At 44.1% G+C, this 13,491-nt stretch overlaps 1 protein-coding gene across 2 annotated transcripts in view; it reads left to right on the forward strand.

Annotated features, from left to right (window-relative positions):
• Positions 1-13,491, forward strand: part of FAT2 (FAT atypical cadherin 2) — a 107,777-nt gene that overhangs the window by 60,250 nt on the left and 34,036 nt on the right. For both annotated transcript variants that reach the window (XM_035105701.2, XM_035105703.2), the window contains exons 7-10: positions 1,693-1,832; positions 5,033-5,308; positions 7,200-7,410; positions 9,218-13,273. In XM_035105701.2, coding sequence (XP_034961592.2) covers positions 1,693-1,832; positions 5,033-5,308; positions 7,200-7,410; positions 9,218-13,273 — 4,683 coding nt within the window. The remainder of the gene's footprint in view (positions 1-1,692; positions 1,833-5,032; positions 5,309-7,199; positions 7,411-9,217; positions 13,274-13,491) is intronic.

The following is a 13,491-nucleotide window of genomic DNA, read 5'->3' on the forward strand; positions in this document are numbered from 1 at the left end:
AGGAGAAAACAAGCTTGTTCCCTCTTCCACGTGACAGTCCTTGAGATACTTGAAGATGGCTATCATATCTGCTCTCAGTCTCCTCTTTTCCAGGCTAAACATGCCCAGCTCCCTCAACCGTTCCTCATTAGGCTTGGTTTACAGACCTTGATCATCTTGGTTGGAAGGGATATTTGTCAAGACTGCAGTATGGACTATCACTGCCATTCCGATCATGATCCCCCTCCCACCTCAACATATGCCTGCAATTTTTGGGGGGGGGGTAGCTGTAGAGGAAATGCTATTTGGAAATGGAAGGATTAACACAACAGAGTTGATTCCCAGAGAAGAGAGGTGGACTATGGTGGACAAGATAGAGCAGTCTATACAGGCCTTATGTGGCAGGAAAAGCTGTGAAATAGTGGTGGGGAGATTGTGCAGCTATCCCATTGTGTTGAAAAGTTATATTTTCTAAGCTCTGGGGAGGGGGGGAGGCAAAGAAAGGAGAAAAAGGGGAGGGTGTTTCACTCATGATGTCATGCAGATGTCAGGGAACACAGCATCACTATTCCACAAGATGATGCCTAGTGTGGGAGCAGGATACATTCTCTAATTCACACAAAGAGCTCTCTCTAAGAAACCTTGCTTGGAGAATAACCCATAACTATAGTATAAAACAGTGTTTCTCAACCTTGGGTCCCCAGCTTTTGCTGGACTACAATTCCCATAATTCCTAGCTAGCAGGACCAGTGGTTAGGGATGATAGGAGTTGTAGTCCAACAACAGCTGGGGACCCAAGGTTGAGAAACATTGGTATATAGGCACCCTTACACAACTTGTGACTCTCCAAGCTGAAAGCAGCCCACCAAATGGGTATTGTGGCCTGTCAGGTAACCTCACAATTTTGCAGCCTCTGCTTGGTCACTATTGTTGGTGGTGAGCTGTATTTCATTTGGTAGGCCGCAGTTTGCTCAAGCCAGAATCACTGGCTTCTGACTACCTTTCATCATCTATGCAGCCTGCTCTTTAGCTTTATGGACTATTGGAGAATAAAGCTGCGGGTTTTTCTGCCTTATTTCAGTCTTCAGGTGCTAAATGTGCATTATTTAAGTCCTTGTCCAATTGTAACTAATGGTGGGGAAATGAATAAGAACTCTGCAGTGGCTTCCGAAACATGTTCTTGTGGAGTTGCTTGCTCCACTGCAAATCTTACAGATGTTTGTCCTTGCCCAGGACTCATCCATGAATCGGAGCAAGTCTCAACAGAGAGAGGGGAACTGGTTTAAGCATCACACCTTGAAGCAAAGCCAGCAAATGTCCTCTCCCCTGCCAATTTCTCCAGATATCCCTTCTTTTCAACAGAACATGCCCTTCTGTGTCCCACTGGTTAATTTCAGCTCCCTTCACCTTGTATAGCATTTCAACAACAAACTAGGCATTATTGTGCACTTAAGCCTATGCAAAACTAAAGGAAAATAAACAAAGATGCAATGAGGACAATAGAAGCCTTTCAGAGAGGTTTTCCACCCACCTTTTTTACTATTCTGCTGCCTGCCTCTGGATATATTTTATTTGTTGCAAATGCTACCAGCTGCAAGGATACTTTCCCCCTCTTGGACCCCTGCCTGCCTGGGTAGATGCTGTTACTCAGACACCTGGCCTCCTCCGTCATAACTCCTACCCTATCTACTTAAGTTATCTCTTCCCTCTAAGGTGGTGATGATGACATGGATTTTGACATCGAGAAGAGCACTGGCAGCATTGTTATTGCGAGAACCCTGGATGCAAAGAAAAGATCAAACTACAACCTCACAGTGGAGGTCACTGATGGATCGAGCCTCATCAAGACACAGGTGAGCATCTGCAAAGCCCTGTCCAAACCCTTCTGCATTCTCAGGGAGAGTTTGGATAAGAACTTAGGATAAGAACATACACAGATAGAGTTCTCTCAAAAAATTATTTTGCCAAAATGCTAGAAATTCATGATTCAGTTGAATTTGCATAAGACTGGGGGATAAGGGGCTCCCAATTTGGCCTGTGTAGATTAGCTGCAGGAAAATGGCATCGTCTTTCATGCGAGCTCACTTGGGGAACACCCTAAACTCAATGCTCAAATTCTTCTCAATGGCCTATTTAGGGTAGCACAGCGAAAAAATAAAGATAAGAACACTTACGAAAGGTGTCACTTTTTCTTAAATTCCTTCCTCTGCAGATCCTGGCCAACTGTGGTACTTGGAGACTCAGGGGCCCAGTTTGCATGCAAAGCTAAGCCTAACCACTGCTTAATGTAAATGAGCAAACATGCAGTCTGTCAGAGAGGAGATTACGGTCCCTTTCCTCTTACCTGGTCATTGTGCTGCTGTGTTGAGCTGTACTAAGCCATCTCCAGAAGCTTCCACAGAAGCTTTGCATGCAGAAGGTCCCAGGTTCAATCCCTGATATTTCTGGATAGGGCTGGGATAGACCGCTGCCTGAAGCCCTGGAGAGCTGCTGCCTGTCAATGTAGACAGTACTGAGCTAGATGGGCCAATGGTTTCACTCAGCATAAGGTAGCTTCCTATGTTAAAAGGGTGAGCTGATGACAGTCTCCTGCACCACATCAGTTTTGACCCAAAACAATGAAGGGCTTATTCATTCACACAGATCAACCGCATCGTCCATGACACTATATTTCAGCACATCTCCACTTGAAAGACACAGATATGTATTGAGATAATTATGGCAGGCATTTGAGATTGATGAGTATTCTTCCCTGTGTGGCCAGGATGAGAGGAACTGAATCCTGAATCTGAATCATGGTGAAGCGGAAGCCCTGAGGCTTCCTAAGTTCGTTAAATTGGCAAGTTCATTACCAATCCCTGGCAACTCCAGGGAGGCCTGGGAGAGAACGCTCCCAGAGAGCTGCTGTCGGTCTATGTAGCCAATACTGAGTTAGCTGGACCAATTGTCTGACAGCTAACTCTGTCAGGCAGATTTCTATGTTTCAGGGTGTGAGCAGTCAGAATAATTCTGCATTTAATGCAATTGCCTGTTGCACATAAGTGACAGCATTTGCAAGACCTATATTAGCAAGTCCAAGAGAAAGGTGAGGACCAAAAGTGGTTCCACCAATTCCCCTCTTTCCTTTGCACATGTCAATGCAAGATCTGAAGGCGTGTCTAAACTGTTTTGATACTGGTTTAGCTGTCAGTGTCTCTTTGAAGCAATCTGGGAATTGTAACTTTTGTCAAGATACTGGGAATTATTTGCTCTAGATCTGTGATCTCTGTTGTTCAGGGGATCTTTGGCTAGTAGCCATGACAGCTAATGAGTTCAAAAGTGACCTGATATTAAAAGTGTAGACATGCATTTTGTCTCCCAACAGGTAGGTAGCCAACAAGCGCATATATAGAGGTTTGCCTGGGAAAACTAGGTTTTTAGCAGGGAATTAATCTGATAATTGTTTTCCTGGTAGCCACTAAAGTTATGTGAAACCTAGGAGATGGTGGGAAGCAGATGCTGAGGGTGCTATTTCAGTGTGACTCAGTAGTAGATTGATGGTGTTTTCAATGTCTTTATAACATTGTTCTGCTGCCACTAAGAGTCATCTTCTGACACCTTGGCTGACATGCAATCCCGGCCTCCAGGAACTTTTTTTCTGTTTACTTTGGCACTGACAATCACTGCTGGGTATGTTGGTGAACCTGCTCTTGCAAAATCGTGGCAAGTTGGATTTCATTGAAGAAAGCAGGCGATTGAATCAGGTCATCTCCTTCCAAGATGCGGTTTGCGATGAAAAACAATTGGCTCTAATAGACAGAGATTGCCAAATTCTCTTTGCAACATTTGACAGCGGGCTTAGGGGTGGGTTTATTTTTTCCTGTTACAAATACGTTTCCAGGCTCTTGCAAATACGTTTCCAGGCTGCTTCTAATATATTGTACACTTTCCCCACCATGTCATTCCTGTCCTTATTCTGTTAGTTTCCTGGAATGAAATAAGCAAAACGGCAACTACGCCAAATAAGTTTATAATTCCAGTGCTTGTTTCAAAACAGTATGTACATCCAGTGCTGCTAAACTGATTCTCGCCAAACATTAATGGTGTCTGAGTTTTTCGGTCCCCCTTGCTGTTGCTTATCCTTATCCTTCACCTTCATAATCCTCAGCCTCATTTGCCTACACTTCAATTTGATTGGCTGGGATTTCCCATGCCATTTTAGGAGCATCAGAAGCTACCTTATGCAGTGTCCATCTATTTCAGTATTGTCTACACTGATAGGCAACAGCTCTCCAAGGTTTCAGATGGGACATTCCCAGTCCTGGAGATGGCAGGAATCGAACCTGGGAAATTCTGCATGCAAGGCAGATGCTCTAGCACTGAGCTGCAGTCCTTTCTCTATGAATTCATCACTTCAGATATAGTGTCATCTCGTTCAAGCTGGGCACCCTGGTAGAGCCCACTACTGACACCTGCCCTGTGCCCCCGTGATGTTCTATTCCAGATAGGCACCACAAGCAGCATATGTATCAGCTGGGTCTCACTGCAATTTTAATTCCTCTCCATGCCCCTGAAGTACTGTCACTCTGGGACATGGTGGGGAATGAAAACAGTGACCCTATCCACCCTGTCACCTGGTGCCACTGCCATGTAAGCCCACATAAGAACATGGGAAGAACCTGCTGGATCAGGCCAATGGCTCATCTCATCCAGCATCCTGTTCTCACAGTGGCCAACCAGATGCCTTTGGGAAACCAGCAGGGAGGGCATGTCCAGAACAGAAGTTATCCACCAAAGACCTCAAGCCTAGAACTGGACTCACATCAAGTCATTGACAAAAATCGCATAAAAGCTCTCTGGAACACATGCTTTGGATATGCATTTATGCACATAGCAGGGAGCACACGTCCAAAGCCTGCTAATTCTGGCATGCTGAATACACTTCCAAAGCTACAAAAAATAACTGCGATAGAGTTTTCTGTCAAAATTGTTGTGCTTGTCTAAGAATTAATCTCATCATTCCAGCCCCTACCCTGCCTTCTTTCTTATATATGTTCTCCCCACACTCTTGCAGGCCTATATCCGTGTGATTGACATTAACCAGCATTCCCCCAAGTTCTTGGAGTATCAATATGAGGCTCACATTCCAGAAGACACGCCTCCCGGGACAGAAATCGCCTGGGTCCGTGCAACAGACCAGGACCATGGGAAAGGACTGCTCTACACCCTTCAGAGCAGCGTGGATCCCAGAAGCATGAAGCTTTTTCAGATGGACCCAAGCAGTGGCACACTCATGATGGCGGCAGCACTTGATTTGCAATCCATGTCACTGCACACCTTGACAGTCATGGTATGGGAATCACAGGAAAGCAACTTGTATACTTATTTAATTTATATCCAACTCTATCTCATGGGCTTGGAGTGCCTTACAGCAGTTTTTCTCAGTTTCACTCAACATGTACCATATTTTTCGTGCCATAGGATGCACCTGACCATAGGACGCACCTAGTTTTTTTTAAGAGTAGGAAAACAAAGAAAAAAATATTTTGCTTTCTTGAATTGTCCTAGGCATAGCAGCCAACTCCTAGAGGCCTAGGTGCCTTTGCCCCCCTCCCCCATTAAATATTTGAGGAAGCTTTTTTGCAAAGGGGGAAAGCTCCATTTTTTGAGGATCAGCTCAAAGATGTGCAGGGTTTTTTTGCAAATGGGAAAAGCCCCGTTTGGGGGGGGGTCAGCTCACAGTTGTGCATCTTTTTTGCAAAGGGGGAGAGCTCCATTTTTTAGGATCAGCTTAAAGTTGTTGAGCTTACCTTGCAAAGCGAAAAATCCTGTTTTTATGGGGTTCAACTCACAGTTCTGCAGCTTCTCTAGGAAAGGAAAGGGGCCCATTTCTACAGTTTCCAGACAAATAATCTAATCAGCCAGTCACATGTAGCTGGGAAAACAAGCAGCCTCTCTCTGCAGACAACAATTGAGGCCTGGGCAAGGGGCCTGGGCGGGCCGGGAAGGGAGCTAGCTGCCTTATCTCCCTCCCTGATCTCTTGCAATCAGCTGCTGAGCGGGTCTTTTCAACACGCTCTTCTCCTCTTGTTAGCCTTTAGCTCTTTCTTTTTTTTAAAAAAAAAAGGCACGATCTGCCTTTTGCCCTGGGCAATTTGGCTCCAGGGACCATGCATTCACTCCATAAGACGCACAGACATTCCCTCTTACTTTTTAGGAGGAAAAAAGTGTGTCTTGTGGAGTGAAAAATGTGGTACTTGTTGCCGTGCACAGCTAGATGTCGTGCCAGGGTTCAATGACCGAAACACAAAGATAGTATTATGGGTTAAGCAAGGCCATTACTTTATTGGTTGCAGTCAATATATTGGAGTGGGGTGGGGTAAGTATCTGTCTGCAGGGAAGAACAGCCCACCACCACCCTGCCCAACTGCTGAAGCCACCATGCAGGAGATGCCACCGAGATGGCAACCTGGGGTATGTGCCAATATATGGCAGTTGGTCATGGCCCCCCAAGCTAGGTTGAAGACCTTTAAGCACCACGCCCAATACCCCTTATGGTAGCCCCCCATAAGTTATGGATCCCCCCAATGCCCTTCTCTGCCAAAAATGTGACAGTAAGGAATCATACACAAACATATACTCTTGCTATGGGAAAGGCAATAAGCCATGGGCCAATTGTGACCTTTTCAACCAGTGACCAAAGAACATCCTGAAACTGTGGGAGGGAGGGTGGGGATGTTGGGGATGACACTGAGTGCTGAAGCCACAGCCCAGGCCTCCTATTTATATCCACCTCCAACAAGGCTTCCCTCTGTTCCACACTCAAGCCCTGCCCACCCCCCACCCCGAAGTAAAATGGAGGCTCTTATTGGCTCCTGAGGTTGAGCTCTAATTGGGACATGGTGCAACAGCACCAACCAACCAGATGGCTGTGGTCGCCCCTGTCTTCCACCATGTAAGTGCAAATAGAACAGAACAGCAGTGAACTGGGAGTTGATGCACTTGCAGGGCAGGAGCCTTTTTCTGTTGCTGTTGCATGCAGTTACTCCTTGGAATCAGGGGATTGAGATGTGCCTCACGGCTTCATCCAAATGAATGAGAGTGGTTGCAAAGCCAAGTCCATACTGGCCCTTTCCCCCCAGGTCCATTTGGCATTCTGCAGCTGGGAAGTGTCATATTGCAACGAATGCCTTCTTTTCTCTAAGATTGTCCTTCGTGTGTCCACCTGTTCTGCCACTTAGGTGCGAGACCAGGAAGTCCCGGTCAAGCGAGACTTTGCCAGAATTGTCATCCATGTAGAGGACTGCAACAGCCACCCTCCCCAGTTCTCCAGCCTCCATTACAAGGCAGAAGTTCTGGATGCAGCCCCAATAGGCACAGAGGTTGTGCAAGTCCGAGCCCTGGATCAAGACCGAGGGGTTAATGCTGAAATCCACTACTGCCTTGAGGCAGGTAAGGGACTCAAGCAATTTATAGCTGCCTATGAATGCAAGTGTTTCCCTGAATACTGAGTGTAATGGCATGTGCTAGCTAAATATGGTTTCCCCCCCAGTTTACTACAAATGCAAGACTAATAGGAGCAAGACAATTACATGAACTGGAGTGGACTGGCATATGAATGTGCTGGTTGACCTCTGTGAGAACAAGATGCTAGTCTAGATGGACCTGATTCTGCAGGATTTGTGTCCTTTCTCAGCTCCTATCCTTTCACTTTCCATCTTGTGAGCTGAGGACAGTGCCTCTGGTTTCCCCAAGTCTAACCACAGGCTCCAAATTCATTGACCACATTTCCCTTGTATTAGTAGGCAGGACCATCATCAAGTCAAGAGTCAGATGGTTGTGCATCTGCCAAAGGCACACACCACAGGTGGAAGCCCACCAGCAAGACCTGCTCTTTCTTGTCACCATTGCAAACCTGCTTGTTTACCTGCCTCTCATTCAGGCCTAAACTACAGGAATTGTAAGAAAGAGGAGCAGTAGCTGCCACTGCTTACTTGCTCCTTGGCTCTCTGCCTGGTAAAGCAAAAAAGCACAAAAAGGCTGAGTTAAAAATTCAGTTTATATGACTAATAGTGTATTCAGCATCAAATGCTAATGAGCAATAAAAAGGCGTTTCCAAATATATCCTTCATCAGTGTATATACATATTGCTGTAAAGCCAAACACACAAAACAATAATTCATATTGGTTCAATATACCATCTATAAACATTTTAAAACCATAAGGCTATACTGCTTTAAATAACCAATTCCATTAATACAATAAATGTTATATCAAAAATACTCAAAAAGCTACTATAGCCCTAATTTAATCACTTGAGATAACAAGGCACATAAATAATTGTTGCTTACCAATCTTATGAGGCTTGTATGGTTTGGAAATTTTTCTTAGCACTCGTTTGCTCAGCTGTGCCAGCCAGCAAAGCACTATAGTTTGTTTATTCATTCATTCATTCATTTTCCTGTTGCCCCCACCACGTGAACATGTCATAAAATGTTCAGCAGGTCAGTATCACTCTGCTCATTCTGGACAGAAGCGGCATCTGAAAAATAAAAATGGGCCACCATTTTAGCCAACGTGTTGAACAAATCTGAGTTGCGATTCTTCTTCTATGAGCATTTTTCTTCTTTGAGTCTGCAGTGCTCCCTATCAGTTTTCACGGCCTTGCATCTCCAAGCCAGCAGCTCCTAAGTGTAGCATGAAAGTCTGTTTAACTTTTTGAATTGATGCACGGCTAATACCGTTTCACATTTCTAAATCTCTTTAAACAAAGTGTAGCCTGCCAGGGAAGGCATTGTTTCCCATTATGCTCTGTTGAGTAGGGCTATTTGTCCCTAAAGCTGCAGTCCTTTTCCAGAAATAAGTGCCACTGAAAAAGCAATGGCTTACTTCCAAATAAAGTAGATCAGAACTAGCTATCAAGCCTTTCATTTTAACTGTTAGAAGGCTGTTTATATACTGTATACACACACACACACACACACACACACACACACACACACACACACATATATATATATATATATATATATATATATATATATATATATATGGCACTGTCTTAACAGCACAAGTTACAGGGGGAAATAATTAGGGGGCGGGTCCCATCAACAAGTGTTTTTAAGAGCAATTATCTCCCAATAAATGAAATGGGTACATTTTAGGTGGGTGATCAGATGGGTGACGACAACCAATAAACACAACAGCAATTTCAAGGTGGTTTTTCATTCTTCATGTGAGCCTTTCTTTCTTTTTTCAGGGAACAATGGGGACTTCTTTGCTATAGACAAGTTCTCCGGAATTATTACAGTGTCTCAGAAGCTGGATCAGACCAAGCAAGAGAGATTTGTTCTCACTGTAAAGGCAGAAGATCAAGGGTTTCCACAACTGAAGGACTCTGCTACTGTGACCATTTTTATGAAGCCCTCTGATGGCACACCTCCACAGTTTTCAGAGGAGGAGTACGTTATAGAGATCAGTGAATCTGCTGTTATTGGCTCTCCTGTCATCCTTGTTTCAGCCACGAGCCTTTCGTCTGTTACCTATGAAGTAAAAGAAGGAGATAAAGATGGCTTATTTTCCATCAACTATCAATCTGGCCTTATTTCAACACAAAGGACTCTAGATTTTGAGCGGGCTTCATTTTATCAGCTGAAAATCCGTGGTACCAATATGGCAGGAGCATTTATGGATGTTCTGGTGTTTGTTTATGTCATAGATGAGAATGACAATGTGCCTATCTTTTCTAAGCCTTCCTTTGTTGGCCGGATCAATGAGAACGTTCCATTGGGAAGTATGATTATGGATGAAAACAATGAGCCACTTGTGATTCATGCGTCAGATGCTGACCGAGATTCTAATGCCTTGTTGGTGTATGAAATTTTGCAGCCAGAGGCACTGGATTTTTTCAAAATTGATCCAAGCATGGGCACTCTTACTACTTGTGCAGAAATTGATTACGAGCGTGTCCCAGTTCATCACTTCAATGTCCATGTGCGTGACAGTGGGAAACCCAATTTATTTGCTTCCAAACCCACTGAGGTCACCATTTATATCAAGGATGTTAATGATTGTCCTCCTGTGTTTACAAAAAATATTTATGAACTTTCTGTAGGGCTTCCTGTCCATCACGGGATGGAGCTTAATACCGTACATGCAGAAGATGTGGACTCAGAGATAGCCTACAGTATAGTAGAAGGGAATCCTGATCACATTTTTTACATTCATCCAACTACTGGCCTCATCTCTGTGCTGAATGCTACCACCTTAGAACGCTATCATGAACTCACAGTTAGAGCTGGAGATGGTTTATATACAGCTAGTGCAATGGTTAGGATTAATTTTATTGAACCACAAGACAGCAACTTAAAATTTGATCATGATTTATATACAGCAATAGTGAAGGAAAACACCACAGATATCCAAACTCTGGTTGCTCTTGGTGTCATTGGGAATCAACTGAATGAACCCCTCTTCTACTCCATCATGAATGGCACAGAGAAGTTCAGGGTGATCCAGTCTTCAGGAGTGCTACAGACCAAGGGCGTAGAATTTGATCGTGAAACTCAAGACACTTATGATATTGCAGTGGAAGTAAAGGACATTAGAAATCCACCAAGGGTGTCTCAAGCAATGCTCAAAATCTATGTGGACGACATTAATGACAATGCACCCCATTTTGAAAATGTGCCATATTATATAGCTATGCAGGATGGCACTGAGCCAGGTGATGTCATCTTTCAGGTATCTGCAACTGACTGGGATCTGGGGAATAATGGAGTCATTTTTTATTCCTTTGCAGAAGATTACAAGTATTTCCGGATTGACCCATATTTAGGGGACATCTCACTCAAGAAACCCCTTGATTTTCAAACTCTAAATAAATACATACTAAAAGTGATTGCCAGAGATGCCGGTGAGCCTCCCTTGTATGCTGAAGAAGAGGTTCTGATCATGGTGAGGGACAAATCCAACCCTCTCTTCCAAAGCCTCTTCTATACTGTGAAAGTGCCTGAAAACATTCCACTCTACACGTCTGTTCTCCACATCCAGGCTCGGAGCCCTGAAGGCTTGCGTTTAATATACAACATTGTGGAAGAAGGAGCTCTTAAACATTTCAACATTGACTTCAAGACCGGTGTGCTTATGGTCACCAGCCAACTAGACTATGAATCTGACACAAAACATGCCTTTACAGTCAGAGCTACAGACACAGCAATGGGTGCCTTTTCAGAAGCAATGGTAGAAGTAGAGGTTGAGGACATCAATGACAATCCTCCTGAATTCTCTCAGGTGGTTTATACTGCGTCAGTCACCGAAGGCCTGCCAGCTCAGACCCCCGTCGTACAGCTGCTTGCTACTGACAGAGATTCAGGGAGGAACAAAGTGGTTTCATATCAGATCTTGGAAGACCGTTCAGACACATCAAAGTTATTTAATGTTGATGCCAGCACAGGTGAAATAACAACAACTCAGGTTCTAGATTATGAAGCCAACCATGAATTTCGCATTAGAGTGAGAGCCACAGACCATGGAATGCCTCCTCTCAGCACTGAAGCCCTTGTGGTGATCAGTGTGTTAGACATCAATGACAACCCACCCAAGTTCAGTCAGCTTCACTATGAAGCCAATGTGAGCGAAATGGTCCCCTGTGGCCATGTTGTGATAAAAGTCCAGGCTTTTGACCCTGATAGCAGGGACACCCGTAAGTTGGAATATCTGATCCTTTCAGGGAATGAGAAAAGGCATTTCACCATTGACAGCACTTCTGGAATCATTTCCACACTGAATCGTTGCAAAAGGGACCTGGAGTCTTTCTACAACCTCAGAGTCTCTGCATCAGATGGTGTGTTTAAAACCTCAGTGCCAGTATACATCAATACTACAAATGTAAATAAATACAGTCCGTCATTTCAGCAGGATGTATATGAAGCAGTATTGGCTGAAAATGCCAAGGTTGGAACCAAAGTGATTGAATTGCTTGCCACTGACCCAGATGATGGTCCGTATGGCACCATAGATTACACCATCATAAACAAGCTTGGCCAAGAGAAATTTGCAATCGATGACAAGGGACGCATTGAAACGCTGCAGAAGTTGGACAGAGAAAATTCCACAGAGAGAGTTGTTGCTATTAAAATCATGGCCAAGGACGGAGGAGGAAAGGTGGCATTCTGTACTGTCAAAATCATACTCACAGATGAAAATGACAACCCACCACAGTTCAAAGCTTCTGAATACGTCTTGTCTATCCAGTCCAATGTGAGCAGAGGGTCACCAGTCATTCAAGTACTAGCTTATGACGCTGATGAAGGAGTGAATGCTGATGTCACCTACTCTGTTGATTCAGTGGAGGAGATTATTGCAGAGGATGTGATTGAGATTAACACTGCAACTGGTGTTGTTCAAGTCAAAGAGAGTCTCCGCAGGCTAGAAAACAGGACAGTGAACTTCAAAGTCAAAGCTGAAGATGCAGGACCTCCCAATTGGAATTCTGTTGTTCCAGTGAATCTTCAAGTTGTTCCAAAGGAGGTGTCCTTGCCAAGGTTTTCTGAGCCGCTATACACCTTCTCAGCATCTGAAGACCTGCCGGAGGGATCCGAAATAGGATCAGTTAGAGCTGTGGCAGAGGACCCTGTCATCTATAGTTTGGTAAAAGGTACCACTGCCGAAAGCAATAAAGAGGGGATATTTGCTTTGGATAAACGAACAGGCACCTTGACTATTGAGAAGGCAATGGATCATGAGAAGATGAAATGGTACCAGATTGATGTTTTGGCTCACTGCTCACACCAGGATACTGACTTGGTCTCTTTGGTGTCCATCAACATCCATGTAAAAGATGTCAATGACAACAAGCCTGTTTTTGAGGCTGATCCTTACAGGGCCTTTGTAATGGAGAACATGCCACCAGGAACTACCGTGATTCAGGTCACTGCCAATGATCAAGATACTGGAAGTGATGGGCAAGTGAGCTATAGCTTAGGATCAGAACCAAGCAACATCAGAGAGCTCTTCACCATTGACAGTGAAAGTGGTTGGATCATGACTCTTAAAGAGCTAGATTGTGAGGTTCAAGAAACCTACCAGTTTTTTGTTGTGGCGTCAGACCATGGTAGGAAACACCAGCTTTCTTCTCAAGCCCTTGTGGTGGTCACCATAACTGATGAAAATGACAATGCTCCTCAGTTCACCTCTGAAATCTACAAAGGGTCCGTGGTTGAGAATGCTGAGCCTGGGCAAACGATCACCACTCTTAGAACTGTAGACAGTGATATTTCAGAGCAGAACAGACAAGTCACATGTTACATCACTGGTAAGAACCTATCTCTCTTAACGTTTTGATAAAGTAGAATACAACTTGATTTCTGGTAGGTTTGCTTGAACTTGAGAAGCACCTTATCCTATAATTACGGTAGTCTTGCTGAAATCTCTGCAGCTGATAATATCAGATGATATTATTATTATTATTATTATTATTATTATTATTATTATTATTAACTAAGGACCACATAATGCAACATGTTTCAAATC

This window comes from Zootoca vivipara, chromosome 2 (assembly GCF_963506605.1).
Source record: "Zootoca vivipara chromosome 2, rZooViv1.1, whole genome shotgun sequence".
Lineage (NCBI taxonomy): Eukaryota > Metazoa > Chordata > Lepidosauria > Squamata > Lacertidae > Zootoca > Zootoca vivipara.